General features: G+C 40.6%; 1 protein-coding gene across 2 annotated transcripts in view; it reads right to left on the bottom strand.

The window, feature by feature from the left end:
* LAMA3 (laminin, alpha 3) overlaps positions 1-17,638 on the bottom strand; it is an 83,447-nt gene that overhangs the window by 44,532 nt on the left and 21,277 nt on the right. Inside the window, exons 6-18 of one of the 2 annotated variants that reach the window (XM_011939253.1) lie at positions 17,143-17,193; positions 16,430-16,581; positions 12,144-12,254; positions 11,923-12,034; positions 11,529-11,696; positions 9,673-9,869; positions 7,883-7,999; positions 7,042-7,196; positions 6,431-6,572; positions 5,497-5,599; positions 3,184-3,300; positions 2,915-3,094; positions 1,600-1,742 (exon numbers count right to left, since the gene is read on the bottom strand). In XM_011939253.1, the coding sequence (XP_011794643.1) occupies positions 1,600-1,742; positions 2,915-3,094; positions 3,184-3,300; positions 5,497-5,599; positions 6,431-6,572; positions 7,042-7,196; positions 7,883-7,999; positions 9,673-9,869; positions 11,529-11,696; positions 11,923-12,034; positions 12,144-12,254; positions 16,430-16,581; positions 17,143-17,193 (1,748 nt within the window). The remainder of the gene's footprint in view (positions 1-1,599; positions 1,743-2,914; positions 3,095-3,183; positions 3,301-5,496; positions 5,600-6,430; positions 6,573-7,041; positions 7,197-7,882; positions 8,000-9,672; positions 9,870-11,528; positions 11,697-11,922; positions 12,035-12,143; positions 12,255-16,429; positions 16,582-17,142; positions 17,194-17,638) is intronic. The other variant, XM_011939254.1, reaches the window with a different exon arrangement.

Raw genomic sequence — 17,638 nt, 5'->3', positions numbered from 1 at the left:
TTTTCATGTTTTAAATTTTTTATATAAATAGTGTCCACCTGTACACATTTATCTACAACGTGCTTTCTTTGCTGGGCATGATGTGTTTGGATTTATTCTTGTTGATAAACACAGCCCCAGCTCATTCAGGTTTACTGTTGTCAATGTGGCTTTTTTTCAAAAAAAAATTTTGTGTGATTATACACTATGTTTATAAACTTCTTATCCATGTCTGTTAATGATACTTATTAGTGCTATTCTGAGCCTCTCCAGGTAGAACTGGGGATTTTGAAGATACGCATAACACACCTCTATCCAGCTTGTTAGCACAGTCTAAGAAACCACCTGCAGTGGCTGGACAGCAGCTGAGTTCAGAATTAGGACTTAATAATTCCTGTGTCCTCAGCACCCAAAGAAGTGCCAATGCCAACCAGGCATACAAAAGCACTTACTTATTGTTTTTTATTTTATCTTTTTCCACTAACATGGTATCTACTATTTGCCAGGCACTGTTCCACATTAGCTCATTTAACCCTAACAATCTCATGAGGTTGGTACTATTATTCTCTATGCCCTATAGACCAAGAAACTGAGGCACAGAGAGGTAAAGGGACAGGGCTCAGGTCTCACAGCTCATCAAAGGCAGAGCAAGAATTGAAACCAAGACAGTCTGGCTTGGTTAAACAGCTAGTAACCACTGTGTTATAATACACTTCAAATTTTTGTTGGATAAATTAGTGAATGAACACAGAAGGGTAAAAGCTAGCATACATTCTTATTCATTTGGTTTTTATAAAGCATGTATGAGTGTGAAGAGGGTGCTTTCTTCCAAATTTTGCCTTATGCTCTTTGTTTTCCTGTTCAAGGTTTAATGTTGGGAATACTTCGCTTTCTTAGAAGAAAGGGCAGATTCCCAGGTTCAAAAGAAGTAACAGTGAGCCTGGTTACTGGGCACGATGCCTCCAGGGCAGTGATATTCTGACTAGGCTCTCCAACCCTTTCCCTCCAAAACTCTCCTGTAGGGCTGTCTAGGAGTTATTGGAAAATATAAGAAATTATATTTATGCCATTTTAGGACAAAACAAATTTTAAGAGACGAGCGTCAGTAATTCAGGTAAATAATGTCAGGTTAAAACAAGAAAGGCTGGTGAATCAGTACTCCAATGATGGAAAACTGCTGTCATCTTAAATCCTCCATCCTCAGCAAAGATGGATTCTACAACTTTCAAGTTACAGTAGGAGAGGAGGTCCTGTGCAGTATCACACTGGCACATTCTGACCACAGAATCCTCACTTGAATGTGCAATTACAGTTTACAAACTAGGGCCTGGGAGAAAATCCTTCTTTCTGCCTGAATAAACTCAATGGGGGCAAACTGCTTCAGGATCCTGATACACCAGATAATGTAAGAATGATAAGATCATGTAAGAATGTACGAAGGTCACGTACACTTGTAAAGGATGACAGGAGAAAATCAATCTTTATATTTCAAGCAACCAAAGAATTGGGGAAAGAAAGACAATGAATTCTTGAGTAAACAAGTGTTTTTTCTTTCTTGATGCATGTGATAACTCATCGGAGAACTAGCCTTGGCCACTGACCACATGGGGACACACTCACCTTACTGGCAGCATCTCTGGCCTGCTGAATTAATTCTCGTATTCTGTCCACGTTGTCAGAGATGTTTCCCAAGGGCAACAGCTGTTGGTTGATACTTTCAATCTTGCGCCAAAGATCAGGTAGTTTGTTGGTTAACTTATTCACTGTTGGTGAGATTAGAAAACAGAAATGGAAGATTGCGCATTGAGAAAAGGCTAACTACAATTGTTCTTACTGACAGTATTTGTCAAGTGGCATGTTTGGTCCCCAGATGTTGAACAGGATGGGTCATAATTAGTTACGGTAGTTTCCCCCTTACCCATGGTTTCACTTCTCGAGGTTTCAAGTACTTGCTATCAACCATGGTCCAAAAAGATTAAAAAGAAAAATTCCAGAAATAAGCAATTCGTAAGTTTTGAATTGTGTGCTGTCTGGAGTAGCACCCACGTGAATCTTCCTTTTTTCCAGCATGTCCTTGCTGTCTACCCTACCCACCCATTAGTCACTTAGTAGCTGTCTGGGTTATCAGACTGAAAAGACATAGTATATATAGGGTTTGGTACTATCTGTGGGTTCATGTATCCACTAGGGGTCTTGGAATATATCCCCTGAGGATAAGGAGGAGCTACTGTACATGGTGAATTGTATTCTGCAATCTGGGTACCAAATCCTTTACTTTGACCACTACAGAAAGAAAAAAAAAATCTTTGTTTCCTGATTCTTTTTTTTTTCCTTTTCTTTTTTTTTTTGAGATGGAGCCTTGCTCTGCCGCCCAGGCTGGAATGCAGTGGCACGATCTCGGCTCACTGCAAGCTCCACCTCCCAGGTTCACACCATTCTCCTGCCTCAGCCTCCCCGAGTAGCTGGGACTACAGGCGCCTGCCACCATGCCTGGCTAATTTTTTGTATTTTTAGTAGAGATGGGGTTTCACTGTGTTAGCCAGGATGGTCTCAATCTTCTGACCTCGTGATCCGCCCCCCTCGGCCTCCCAAAGTGCTGGAATTACAGACGTGAGCCACAGCACCCGGCCTGTTTTCTGATTCTTAATATTAATCATAATTCAATGCTTCATGATTAAGAAACTTATATATCCACTTTGTAAAAAAAAAAAACCAATAGCATTTTTAATGTATTTTCTAAAAATTAAAAATCCTATCTTGTCCTTCCAACTAGTAGACTACCTATATGCTTTGAATATATCCTATGTCATGTGGAGCTGTTTTCTAATGTTTTAATTTCTGAGATCAGACTTTACCAGGGAAGAATGAAAATGGACCAAAACACATAACAATGGAGAGAATGGCTAAGATGTCCTGGCCAGAGAATGCCTGATACCCGAGTTATCTGCATCAGTCAGAGCCTTTTTGAAGTCTTCGGTCTGTGTGCTCCCATAGGTGCCCTTAATTCTTTCCACATCTGTCTGAATGGGGTTGAGCCCATCCAGGACCTCATCTGTGATGTCGTTGGCCTTTCTGACCATGCTCTTTGCACTACTGATCATAGCATCAATATCACCTAATGCACACACAAATAGGGAGGTATAAGTATCTAAAACATTCAACAAAAGAAGCCAACCAAGTACAATGGGTTAGGAAGATGCTGACCTCTCTGTATCCCACGAAGACCATCTCGGAGAGTTGTGAGATTGGTGGCTATCACTTCTTTCTGAACTGTCACAATATTCAGGGTTTGCTGTAGGTTGCTGAGAGCCGAACTGACTTCTAAAATAAAATAAAGCATTAGGAGGCAATTACTTTGTGCATTTTTGATCCTCCATTGGTATTTGTGGCCCCTGAAGTAGCCAGTGTCTGCACAGCATTGAGCAGACTTGCTTCTTAGGGGTCATCTCAGAGATGCCCACTGCATGTGCCCAGACCCACAGCTCTGGGATCCTCCAGTTACAGAGGTCAGCAGCAAATCAGAACCTTGAGGAAATGGCTTGGAAATACACAGGAAGAAAGAGAGAGGCTGAATAACTTGGCAAAGGCTAAACTTCTTATTCGCCCAGAGTAAGAGACTCTATTTAGTAAAAGATGCATCTGTCTTATCCACTACCATGTCCTAGCACATAATGTAGTGTCTGGCACTAGTTGAAGCTTAATATTATTACCTGTTTGCTGAGTAAATGAACATATGAGTGAATGAATTAATTAATAATGCAGAAAGGATCCTCTTCCATCAGAGGACAAGAGTGTTGTTGAAAGAGCCTCATTCAGGCAAATACAGACATAAAGTAGGCATTGTTTCTGTTAATTTCCAAAATGAACGACACATTTTTAAAATTCTGTGAAAGAAAGGGAGCTAGCAGACATTCCCAGCTGATAATATTGCCATCCTTGGGTCATCGAAAATGACCAGCAAATGCTTTAAGACCATCTTGATGATTCATGGTTTCAATTATGATTCCAGGACTGGTTTACATAGTTAGCATCCTAACCCTATTTAGCACACTGAGCCTACCTCAAAGCTCAAATTTTGTAGAGAGCAACAGATGTCATACCAGAAAATCTGAATTCTTGAAATTTGCGAGGCAAATGAATGTATGCTAGTACTTTTTTTGTATTTTATTTTTCATGTCTTTAATTTTTTATCACATGAAAGAAAGAGAGAAAGAAAGAAGGAAAGGAAGGAAGCAGAAAGGGGAGAAATTATTTAATTTACAGAGGCATCATTTAATCCCTCTGAAAGGTCTAAGAGGCTGAGTGAGGGCTGTGGACTCATGGATGACAAGAGCCTGGAGAAACACAAGAAACAGCATTTTTGAAACACAGAAATTTGGTGAGATTGAGAGAGTTTAATTATTTAAAAAAATAAGTAAGTAAAATACATGAACATTTTCCAAAGACAAAATGTATGCTTAAAAAATTCTCGGCCCCGGCCGAGCACTTTGGGAGGCTGAGGCGGGCGGATCACGAGGTCAGGAGATCGAGACCATCCTGGCTAACATGGTGAAACCCCGTCTCCACTAAAAATACAAAAAAAATTAGCCAGGCATGGTGGCGGGTGCCTGCATTCCCAGCTACTCGGGAGGCTGAGGCAGGAGAATGGCGTGAACCTGGGAGGCGGAGCTTGCAGTGAGCCAAGATCATGCCACTGCACTCCAGCCTGGGTGACAGAGTGAGACCTCGTCTCAAAAAAAAAAAACAAAAAAAAAAATTCTCATGCTTCACAGTAGTAGTGATTTTGGGGACTTTTAGTTGCAAAGATTTTAGTACTTATGAAATTTTAAAGCAGTTATTCTAATGATCCCAAACCAATGATCTTGACATGTGAGTTGCCAATGCCATGATCACAGGTGAGTTAAATTAAAATAGCCTCCCCACCAAGGCCAGGCCCAAATAGGCCTATTACTCTCCAGATTTATTTATATTTATAAGGCTCTAATTAATTTTGTATATGATGGGTGGGGGATATTTAGGATATTGGGTGGATACATGAAATTGATAAACAAATCATGAATTTAAAAAGTAGTATCTGGGCCCGGTATGATGGCTCATGCTTGTAATCCCAGCATTTTGGGAAGCTGAGACAGAAGGATCCTGTAAGGACAGGAGTTTGAGACTAGCCTGGGCAATATAGCAAGACCTTGCCTCTACAAAATATACAAAAATTAGCTGGGCATGGTGGTGCATGCCTGTAATCTCAGCCACTTGGGAGGCTGAAGTGGGAGGATCACTTAAGCCCAGGAGTTCAAAGCTACAGTGAGCTATGATTGTGCCACTGCACTTCAGCCTGGGCAATGGAAACTCCATCTCTATTAGAAATAATAATAGTAATAAAATAAAATAAATAAAAGGTATCATCTGCATTGACACTGAGATTCAAAAATAACATTTCCTTCTAGGGCTGCCCCGCCTGGTCCCAGAGGTCATTTAAAGCTCCTGACTATCCCTGCCACTGCCAACTCCCCTTAATACCTTGCTTTAGCTTCTTTTGTGTCATCTTGGCTTCATTTAACAGTTTATCACTGTTGGAACTCAGGGTTTTAGCTTTTCTTGGCAGATCTTCCTTTATCACTGTCTGAAAGCAAAGCATTTAACAGCCTTAAACAAATGCTGTATGTTAGGAAATACGGAATAAGATTTCTATCCTAGTCTGAAGCCCGTAATTTTAAGGATGAAGTGCAAAGGGGGAAGGAGCTGGAACTAGATTGTTCCCTAAAAGATACAGTTAGGGCTCCAGGTAGCCCTAACACCTATGTGACTTATGTGGCTTGGGGAGGTGGGCCTATCTCTGGTGGCATACTGACAAATCATGTGACACTTGTTTTAGCTGTTCACTGTCATTCGTACGAAACCCCCCACAATAACAGAAGAGAGAACTTAGTTGTTTTCAGGCATTCAAGCTTTGGGACAGAAAAGCCTTTACTCATTCAAGAAGGCCTGTCCTTCTGAACTCTGATATTTAATATTTTGTTCTTTATTTTCAGATATAGGAATTATCATATGGTGCATATAAGATCCCACAGGACTGCACAGACACACCGAGATGTAAGGCCAGATGACCTGATGAAAATGCTGATCAAGTTGTCTGCAAAAATGTCTCTTTTTGGTTAACGATCACAGCATAAAAGCATACCTGGTAAGATATAGGATATAATATTTGTTCAGGTTGAAAATTGATAATCAGTGTAATTTCTATCTGGTTTTACATATAGTTTTAAAACTGTGCTACAGACATGAAGTAGTCAAACACAGAAATTACCCGTATCTAGAGCAAGTTCTATCCTATACAACAAGTTCTGATTTAAAATAATGCTTTGTTTCTATTCCTTGGAGCCCACGGAAAGAAAATATAAAAATGAGCCATCTCCACAGTGAATGTGGAGAAGCTGCTGGTACAGGTGCCCACCTGGAGGGCAGATTCAGATGCACTGGCAGCCCTGTTGGCCGCGTCCTCGGCCGCTTTGATGGCATTGAGGATGTTCTCATAGGCGGTGGCGGCATCCACAGCACAGCGCACCAGCTCATCCCCGCTGGCATTTCTCTGGATCCTGGAAGACAGGGCAGGTTAGGCACTCCCCACAACCTTCCTCTGCCAGCAGCTGACATCCCCCCAAACCTTACCATTTCTTCTTTTCTTTTCTTTCATTTTTTTTTTAAGAAAGGGAAAAAATAAAATAAAATAATATAATATAAAGAGATGGCAGAGTCTCTCTCTGTCGGCCAGGTTTGACTGCAGTGGTGCCATCAACTTGAGCCCAGCCCCCTCCCATTTCATTTGGTAAGTGGATACCCGAGGTGATGGCCTCTGTAGCTGTGCCAAAGGATGTGGCCAGGAATTAGCGCCCTTATTGCTGCTCTGCTTCTGACTTGGGCAAGGGGCATTGGCCTTGACCCCACCCTCTGCCCTCCACCCAGTTCTGGAGACCCAGCCAACCCAGGGGAGGGCCTTGCTTGTCTCAGGACAAGCTGCTGCGCTCAGCCCACATGGCCTTCTGGTCTCCTGGGCCATGCACTCACTCTTCCAGCTGCTTTGCCAGCTCTTGTAAGGACTGCGCGTGCTTTTCTGCCTCCTCCACAAGGGATGTTTTGCCAGCAGATCTGGAAAGTTCTCTTACTTTGTCACTTAGTTCTTGTCTTGCTTCATTTAAACTGGCAGCTAATTTTTCATATTCCTATTTTTTTCCAAGTAAACAAAGACAGTATAAATTCAAGCAAAGAACGTAGATGCTGATTTCTCAAACTCTATCATAACTGATGTGTTTCCAGGGGCAACAATGAGATGTTATATTTTCTAAGCCTATTTACCATACCAGTTAATCCTTGTTCACTTCAGACAGTAGCACTGGTAATATTTCCCCAAGGTTTACCACTATCTTGAACATTCTCATTATGGTGAGAAACCCTTTAGAAACCTTTACAAAACCACAATGTTATCATCAATATAAAGTTGTAGTAAACAAAAGAACTTTTTTAATGACTTAGAAATCGTTATTGTAAAAGATGCTTTAAAATCCCCATTGAACTGCTAAGAAATTGTATCAGTTTTTTGATCAAGTCTTAAATATCTTGTTAATAAATGCTTGTATGCTTGATTTTTAAAAATAGCATTATAATTTTTTGTTATCACAAAAATGATTTGTTCATTGCAGACAAATTAGGTAATACGTATGAACATAAGAAGACATGTCATTCATACTTCTTTTGCAAGAGAGAACTATTGTTAACATTTCAATATATTCCCTTCATCTAAGAGACTACACTTTGATAAAACAAAAAAGTAGGTCAGCCCATTTCATTGTTTTCTCACAATATAATTAAAATGTTTTAGATTTTTCTGGAGAACAACTATTTCCTCTACCTTCTGGCTTTTCTCCATCAGCTGCAGTGCAATGTTGGTTTGCAACAAAGATGAGTCTGCAGAGGTTAGATACTTGGTGAAATCACTCTGCAGGGAATTTATTTCTTTTACTTGTCTCTGGAGAAAAAAAAAATTGCTTGAGCTCCATGAAATATTATCAGAAGGCACAGACAAATTTATGGGACAATAACATATAAGTAATTTCAAAGTCAGAATGCTTTCTCGAACCTAAACATTGTCTAGGCAATTACAAAGTGATAGGAAATCAGTTCTTTTTGTAGTGGAGGTATCTTATCATAGTTCCTTAAATGATATGCCAATGAAACAATTGCTATCACTGCTGAAGAAGGTTTCTACAGTAGGGGTCAACTTGCCCAACGAGATGGGTATATTATCAAAATCTGGTTTCTGAAACAGACCAAAAGATTTTATGTAAATAAACCATCACCAACCATCAGCCAGTACCAATGAGAACACAGCAGGCACTTGACCGAGAGGTCACACAGAACCTGAGAATGCCAGGCTGGAAGGCTGCCAGAGTTCAGAGGCCTATAAAGTTGGGTCCAGCTTCCTTACCTTGGCATAATCAGCAACTTCACACAGACATGGTACCATCCAAAGAGGGTCTGGGAGCTTAGCGTAGAGTCATCCACTAAGACATCATTTATTTTCATTTGCCAACTTCCTCCTGTTTTGGGGTCTGCCCTATGTTATTCAACTTTGATTTCACTGTTGTTTTATTACCCTACATAACCTCTCATATTTTTGTTGTTTTTAATTTTTTTTTTTTTTTTTTTTTTTTGAGACAGGTCTCATTCTGTTGCCTAGGCTGAAGTGCAGTGTCTCGATAATGGCTTGCCCCCAACCCACCAGTGTGTTCAAGTGATCCTTCCACCTCAGCCTCCCGAGTAGCTGAGACTACAGGCGCATGCCACTATGCCCAGCTAATTTTTTAAAACATTTTTGTAGAGATGGGGTCTCACTACCTTGCCCAGGCTGGTCTCAAACCCCTGGGCCCAAGCAATCCTCTTGCCTTGGCCTCTCGAAGTGTTAAGATTATAAGCATAAGCCACTGCATCTGGCCTTATTGTTTTAGCACACAATGTTCACTACTTGAAATATGAACTATAAGGTCAGGCACAGTGGCTATAACTGCAATCCCATCACTTTGGGAGGCTGAGGCGAGTGGATCACCTGAGGTCAGGAGTTTGAGACCAGCCTAGCCAACATGGTGAAACTCTGTCGCTACTAAAAATACAAAAATTAGCCAGGCGTGGTGGTGCCAAATATATATATATATATGAACTGCAAAATCCAGAGCTCTAAATTCTGTCATTGCAGCTTCTGTATGTGACCTGTACTTTTATTTTCTATAAAGCAGATTATGGCTTAAAATGCCTTTGCTGGTGATTATGATAATTATGTTTACATATCTGACACAAAAAGTAAATTACCAAAAACATAATATATACTTTGAATTAACTATGGCAATATTAATTTCTCATCTATTTGGCAACATTATTCCTCCAATACTCTTTCAGCCGAGGATGCAGGTGAAGCAGTTTGCACTGCTTTGTCTGTGGTTTAAGTTCAGAATCTTTTCTGGTAGCTGAAGACTAGAAATGACCATGGTTTTCCACTTAATGCTTTGTTCCTGTCTGATCTGGGTCTGACGTGGTATAATCAGATGTACAGACAGGTGCCTGACTATGCCACTTTATTAATAATAAAGATCTCTGCTTCTCTCATCCTTATTAACGAAAGTGTGCAGCTTCAAACTGTGAACTCACCTGGATGGCTCCCAAAGCTCTCTCGTTTTCTTGGTTCAAGCCATTTGCCTGCTTGGCTCGGGCAGCTGCCTCCTGCAGCCGAGTGCGAAGGTCACTGAGTTTGGCTTCGTATTCATTTAAAGAATCCCGTATACTATTAGCAAGCCCGTTGTTCTCCCCCTGGTGGGTTTTCTGCCAGGTCCTTATCCGGTTCAGCACTGTAATACATCACTTCATGTTTTCTACTTGACAGAGGAGCACGCTGAAGCTGGGTTATAAAGACTACGAAGGGAGAATTGAGTTTCTACTCATTTCATGGTTTTCCTTGAACTTTGGAGGGGATGGGAAAGGAAACATTGACACAGACCTGCTATGTGCACTGTACATGTTGCCTCATTTAACTTCCATGGGAAAACAATAAATTATCATTCTCATGTTTTAGATAAGGAGATGGAGGCCATGAGAAATGAGATGGCTGACCCAAGGTTACATGGCCAGTCAGGCTCAGGACTTGAACTTGAGCTGGCTGCAGGGGGTAAAGTGCATGCTTCTTCCACTGTGAATATTGCCTATTTACAATTAAAAGCCAAGACTCATGTTAAATTTGAACAATAAAAATTTAAGCAAGAAAGCTGCTAGTATCTATATATTAACCACTGATACATCATTTTATTAAAGAATAAATACCAGTAACTGAAAAAAAGTATGCACTAAACTAATATTTCTCAGTTTTGAACTAATGAGGCATTTTCTCTAGTCAAAACCTTTTGATGTATGCTGTTAATTTCTAGTATATCATTTTTTTGTTTTTGTAATACAAATTTGAACATCCCTAATCAAAAAAGCCAAAATCTGAATTGTTTCAAAATCTGACATTTTTTAGCAATGACATGATGCCACAAATAGAAAATTCCACATCTGACCTCATGTGACAGGTTTCAGTCAAAATGCAGTCAAAAGTTTGTTTCAGAGGCTGGGCGTGGTGGCTCATGCCTGTAATCTTAGCACATTGGGAGGCCGAGGCAGGCATATCGCTTGAGGTCAGGAGTTTGAGACCAGCCTGGCCAAAATGGTAAAACCCGGTCTCTACTAAAAATACAAAAATTAGCCAGGCATGGTGGCAGGCACCTGTAATTCCAGCCACTCCTGAGTCTGAGGCATGAAAATCGCTTGAACTCAGGAGGTGGAGGTTGCAGTGAGTTGAGATCACACCACTGCACTCCAGCCTGGGTAATGGAGTAAGACTCTGTCTTACACATACACAAACACACACAAGTTCATTTCATGCACATAATTATTAAAAATATTGTATAAAATTACCTTCAAGATATGTGTATAAGATGTAAATGAAACGTAAATAAATTTTATGTTTAGACTGGGGTCCCATGTCCAAGAGGACTCATTAAGTCTATGCAAATATTCCAAAATCCAAAAAAATCAAAAATCTGAAACACATCTGGTCCCAAGCATTTTGGAAAGGGAAACTCGACCTGTAGTAGTGCTAATACCAATTTGTGATTCAAAAATTCAATAGTGGGGAGGTGACTATTAATAATGATGTAATGAGAAAACTGGAAAGAGGTGCATGAGCATCAGAAAAATACAGTTAAGAAGGAAAAAGAGGCAACCGTATCTAACTTTTAGAAGAACCTTCTTTTTTTTTTTTTGCATGATGGTAAGCTGTCATATTCTACAGCGCCTCGTTAACGTGGGTCTCCTAGGGGCTACCGATTTTCACCACGTGATGCTCTAACAGTAATATTTGCTGAAACCATGAGGCCTTCCACCTACAACGGAGAACTCTACATTGTACTTTGTACATCGTGTTTCAAATCAATTAGAATGGACTGGATAAAAGAATTTGGGAGCATTCTTACAGAGCTGTGACTCCCTTTTATCAGCTTCTGCTTCTCTCAGGTGCTTTCCAAAGTTCCTGTTCCGCAGTTCCCTCATCATGCGCTGGGCTTCGGCCCACTCTCTGGAAAAGTCACCTGAAGGCACATTGTTTCCCTCTCCATCTGTCCCCGAGATCTGCTTTAAGAGAACTAGGAAACATCAAGTGGTTTATTAAACTGGGAATTCTGGGCTCCAGTAGGCTACTTAAAAAAAAGGAAAAAAAAGGCAGAAACTTCTATGGAGATTTTATATTAGTTTTTTAGTACCACTATGGGATTCTTTTCATAATGTTGAAATCTTAAAGGGAATTCTTTTAGTGTACAATGAAGGTTATGCAACCAAAAAACTGTAATTGAGCTTAGTAACTCTTCTTACCGTGCACATTCCGGATGACAGTTTTAATCTTCATATCCAGTTCTTTTGCGCTTTGTATCGCCCGATTAACATTGTTGTGTAATGTTTGTGCTTTTCTGGAATTTACTTGAGCCTATATGAAAAACAAATGGATTAGCAACAAATTAAGTCAATGAAGAAAGATAAAAATACTTTGAAAGCAAAAAAAAAAAACCCAAAGTTAAATGGACCTAACACATTACCTTTTCTTGCAAAGTCTCAAATTCCTGATTCAGACCAGTCAGTTCTCTTTCCAGGCCTTCTATTTTTGATCCATGATTTGAAATGGCAGAACGGTAGTTGAGCAACTGATTCTGGAAATAAAACACAAATGAGTGTCACTTTACAGTATAAATTAAGACTAAATCCCATCAACCTGGTCAACAGGGTTATAATTGAAGAATCAGTTGGCAAGACTATTGTCAGTTCCACACACACACAAATGTGGTTCTTTGAAATAGGTTACATAAGGCATCTATTTTCTGATGTACACTGTGATATGGCTCTAAAATAAAGTAGCAAATGTGAAGAGACAAGAGCTACTTCACTTGAATTAATGACCTAACCTTATAGAAATGAGGGTAATACTACTTACCTGATTAATTAATTTCCAGATTCTATGATAAATACAGTTTTTTAAAATCTGCAGTTAACCTGACACTAAAAGCAGTGCATATGGCTACTTGAATGAAGGAATCATTAAGAATCTATTCAAAGAATCTCATCCAACAGAACCACAGGGAACTCAGAGCTCGTGTAGCTGAACAGCCTCATGTTGCAAATGAGAAAATGGAAGCCCAAAGAAGTCGGGTGACTTGTCCATGGTTGTAGAGTTCATCGGTGATTGCTTCAGGACCATAATCCAGGTCCCTTGCCCCTTTTTTAGGCTAAATTGCCTCAGTACTCTTAGACTCTTAGACGCTGCTGCACATAGTATCTAGAATGATGATTATTTTCAATTTTTTGGAAAAAAGAATATATTGAAAAAGTTTATAGAAAAAATGATATTATTACCTCAATAAGTATGTCAGAACTAGTGCTGGGTAAAAGAATACAGGCTTTAAATAAAGCCTAGGTCCAAACCCTAAGTCTGCCACGTAATAGATGAGCCTCACTAAGCCTTGCTCTTCCATTAGTAACTTGGGGATTATCATATTTAGCTGCAAGGTTGGTTTTGGTGATCAGTGAGCTAATGTATTTTAAAATGTCATGTACACATGGGAATTTAAAACTGTTACTTCCCTTCTTATATGTAATCTTTCTTAATTTTCTTATGTTTGTGTGATATGGCAAGAAGATAGTACTATTTTAACTTTACTACGGGGAAAGGGAGGCAAGTCATTTTATAGATTGTCATCAGAACACCTCGATAAGAGGTGGAGTGGGTAAAGTATGGCCCTTAGAATTTGATCTTGATTTGAATTCTTCTAGAACCACCATGATTTTAGGCAAGATGCTCAGCTTCTCCATGCCTGTTTAATGAGAATAACACTAGGTTCCTCATGAGGAGGTTGTGAGACTTGAGTAAGCCCTTAGCACAGGGTGTGGCACACAGCATGTGTGCAGAACGGTGAAGGCTACAGGGCTGTGTTGACAAAATCCAAGCAACCCAGTGGCTTCCTTTTTTTTTTTTTTTTTTTTCCTCAAGACATAAATGCTCTCCCCCTCCTCTTCTCCATATTAAGCCTATAAACCCTGGACTAAAATTATCCAAAAGGATAGGAAAGAGTCATTTTTCTAGAATAATCTTTTGCTATATATACTCAGCTATAGCCACTAGAATCAGTCCTCAACCCAAAAGTACTTATTAAACTTTCCCCAAAGCCTTGTTGACTGTGTCTAGACTAGAGCTGATCTCATCTACTGAATTATTTTACTTCAATGAGTGTATTCTTTCATTTCCATGATTTCCAATTGGGTCTTTTCATATCTACCCCTTCTTGTTTGATTTCTGGTGGTTTCTCCCCTCAAATTTCCTAATTTCTTGTTCCTTCTACTGGGTGTTTTTCTGCAAAGTCATTTTTAGATTGTCCTATTGTTTTCATTTTATCCAAAGTGAACTCATCTCTTGACTGCTGCTTCTGTTGAGCATCTTTCTTATTACTTCTCTGCTAACAATGTTTGCAGGCTCATTCTGGGTGGGAGTTCCCCTTTCTTTGTGCTCTCTGGGCCCTGTCTAGTGCTCTTATGCTTATCACCACCCCTACTCGAGCCTCCGACCCGCGGTCTAGGACCAGGTCTTACTTTGGCAGTTTAGGATTTGTATACCGTGATGGCACTGAGAGGATGTAACATTCCAGCACAGATCCAGGTCTGTAGATGTGTCCCACCCTTGTAGCTTTGCTAGGCTCTCATATGGCCACAACGATGAGCACTGGGCAGTTTCCAGGCTGCTTTTTAGCCCCCATTCACGGGCACAGCATCCCCTATTTCCCCTCAGGGAAATAGGTTCTATTACTTCTTAGGATACCCTCTCAGCCACCTTCCGTCTGAGTATACATACAGCATTCACCCAAATGGACCACATTCTGAGCTATAAAACAAACCTCAACACATTTAAAAGGACTGAAATCATAGAAAGTGTGTTCTCTGACCATGAAAGAGTTAAATTAGAAACCAATAACACAAAGTTATCTGGAAAATCCCCCAATTTGGATATTAAACAACACATTTCTTTTTTGTTTTTGTTTTTTAAGACGGAATCTCGCTCTGTCACCCAGGTTGGAGTGTAGTGGCACCATCTCAGTTCACTGCAACCTCTGCCTCTGGGGTTCTAGTGATTCTCCTGCCTCAGCCTCCCAAGTAGCTGGGACTACAGGCGTGTGCCAACATCCCAGCTAATTTTTGTATTTTTAGTAGAGTTGGAGTTTCACCATGTTGTCCAGGCTGGTCTCCAACTCCTGGGCTCAAGTGATCCACCCGCCTCGGCCTCCCAAAGTGCTGGGAATACAAGCATGAACCACCATGCCTGGTCAACATATTTCTAAATAACACATGGGTTACAGATACATCACAAGGAAAATCAGAAAATCCATCGAATTGAATAAGAATGAAAACGTAACATTACAAAGTCTGTGGGATACAGCTAAAGCAGTGCTTAGTGGTAAAACTGATAGGATTATATGCCTATGTTAGAATCAAGAAAGATTTTGAATCAATAAAATAAGCTTAGGAAACCAGAAAATGAATAGCAAGTTTCACCCAAAGCAAGCACAAGGAAGAAATAAAAAAAAGGATAAGAACAGAAATCAATGAAATTGAAAACAGAAAAACAATGGATAAAATCAATGAAATAAAAGGATCAACAACATTGATAATACTCTAGCCAAAATAAGAGAAAGAGATAAGATGTAAATTATCATTATCAGAAAATGAATGAGAAGGCATCTTTATAGACTTTGTAAGTGTATAAAGGATAATAAGGGAACATTATGAACAATTTTATGTCAATATATTTGGTAATTAAGATGAAATTGACACATTCTTTGAAAGGTACAAATGACCAAATATCACTCAAGAGGAAACACATAGCCCAAATACTGTAGTCTCATATGTATTCTTTGAAAATTAAATTCACGGTTTATTTTTATTTTTATTTTTTATTTTTATTTTTTTTTGAGACGGAGTCTGGCTCTGTCACCCAGGCTGGAGTGTAGTGGCCGGATCTCAGCTCACTGCAAGCTCCTCCTCTCAGGTTTACGCCATTCTCCTGCCTCAGCCTCCGGAGTAGCTGGGACTACAGGTGCCCGCCACCTCGCCCGGCTAGTTTTTTGAATTTTTTAGTAGAGACGGGGTTTCACCGTGTTAGCCAGGATGGTCTCGATCTCCTGACCTCATGATCCGCCCGTCTCGGCCTCCCAAAGTGCTGGGATTACAGGCTTGAGCCACCGCGCCCGGCCCACGGTTTATTTTTAAAAACCACAACTTCCAACAAAGAAAATTTCAGGCTCACATGGCTTCACTGGAAAAATTCTATCCAACATTTAAAGAAGAGTTAGTACCAATTTCCTGTGTTTGAGTCTTCTGAATGCAAGATACTGAAATAAAGGCTCTATGAGAAAAATTCACCTGGATGTTCAGTAAGTATTGTTCACCTAGATGTGTTAGTTTTGTGTGTTCACAAAAATGACTTTCCACCAGGAAAACTCTTATCTTCATTTGGATCAGAGGAAGGAGGACTGTTGTGGGAAGTCAGGGACCCCGAATGGAGGGACTGGCTGAACGCATGGCAGAAGAATATAATTGTGAAGATTTCATGGACATTTATTAGCACACATTGAATATCGGGGTTGTTTACCTAGATGTCTTAGTTTTGTGTGTTCACAAAAGTGATTTTCCACCAGGAAAACTCTTATCTTCATTTGGATCAGAGGAAGGAAGACAACCCCTGAGCCTTTCCAGGAGTCAACCTCCTCCTTCCTGCTTATGGAGAATCCACTCCCGCAGCATCTCCTCCCCATGTATCTACTCTCGGACGCAGGGGATTTACCCTCAGGTCCTTGGCCTGGGTCTCCACGTGCCTCATCTGCTCCAGAAGCCCTGCGCTGGCACTCAGGCCCTGCAGCTGAGACTTGACCAGGCGGAGCTGCTCGCCCATGGTGGCCAGGTCGTTCAGGAGGGTCATCACACAGCTGTCGCAATCTGTAGGGGCCACAATCAAAGGCAAATGTGCTGCGGGGGGAGCCGTGGGACTGTGAAAAGACCCCAAGTGCTATGCAGCCCAGTTGGCACACACATAGATCATCACAGGTGACAATCACAGCCCTGGTTTTCTCAGGAAGGGATGTGGATTCTGAAAAAAGGAGAGCCCTATGCACAGGGAGCATTTTAGAAATGGAGATTCCATGCAACCTATTGCTTACTTTATACATGAGGAAAATAATAATAGCCTTCAACTATGGGATGCTTGCGATTTACCAGGCATTGTGATAAGACATTTATAAGCATTTCCCTAATATCCCTATAAGGTAGGTCTAATTATCATGTTAACTTAGCAAATGATGAAACTGAGGCTTGGAGAAGCAGGGTCAGCCGCCGAAGGTCATACAGAGTGAAGCTGACTTGACCCTAAGTAGTCCCCCTTCCACCTCCTCCCACCCTTACTTTCCCAGACTGGAAACTGCATGACCCAGCATGGGGCTCACATATCTTAAACCAAACCCCACAACTTGGAAAGGAGGAGGAGGGGCTGTCTTTTCTCACCATCACATTCTTCTGCAGGGCTGCTATCTTTGGGTTCTTGGTTTATGCAGTCTGAAATCAGAAAATAACCAAAGAAGACATTGTTATTAGACTTATTCTTCATCTGCTCTTTAACGTGGTTTTCAGAAAAGCTAGTGTTGCAAGGTTTTATTAGTTTGGTGCAAAAGTAATTGTGGGTTTTGCCATTACTTAAAATGGCAAACCTAATAGACACCCAACTACCCAGCATCACTAGCTCTTCCTTTTCCCTCCCTCACCCACGCCAGTGCCCAGAAGCTTTCTCATCTCCCAGCAGGCTCGCTGCAGGAACTGCTTTTGTGGCCTCCCTGTTATATATTCAATTCCTTCACTACAAAGGTCAACTCGATAAACGGCCATGTTTTCTTATCAAACCAAACCTCTCAATCATTCGCATTAGGCCTTTCTTCATTGGAGAGACTCTTGTATATTCGTGCTGCTTCTGGCATCATTCAAGAACATTGTGCAAACATTCACT

The sequence above is a fragment of the Colobus angolensis genome, unplaced genomic scaffold, assembly GCF_000951035.1.
Source record: "Colobus angolensis palliatus isolate OR3802 unplaced genomic scaffold, Cang.pa_1.0 Scaffold18, whole genome shotgun sequence".
Taxonomy (NCBI): domain Eukaryota; kingdom Metazoa; phylum Chordata; class Mammalia; order Primates; family Cercopithecidae; genus Colobus; species Colobus angolensis.
Note: the sequence above shows the minus strand (reverse complement) of the source record. Positions and strands in the feature narration are given on the sequence as shown.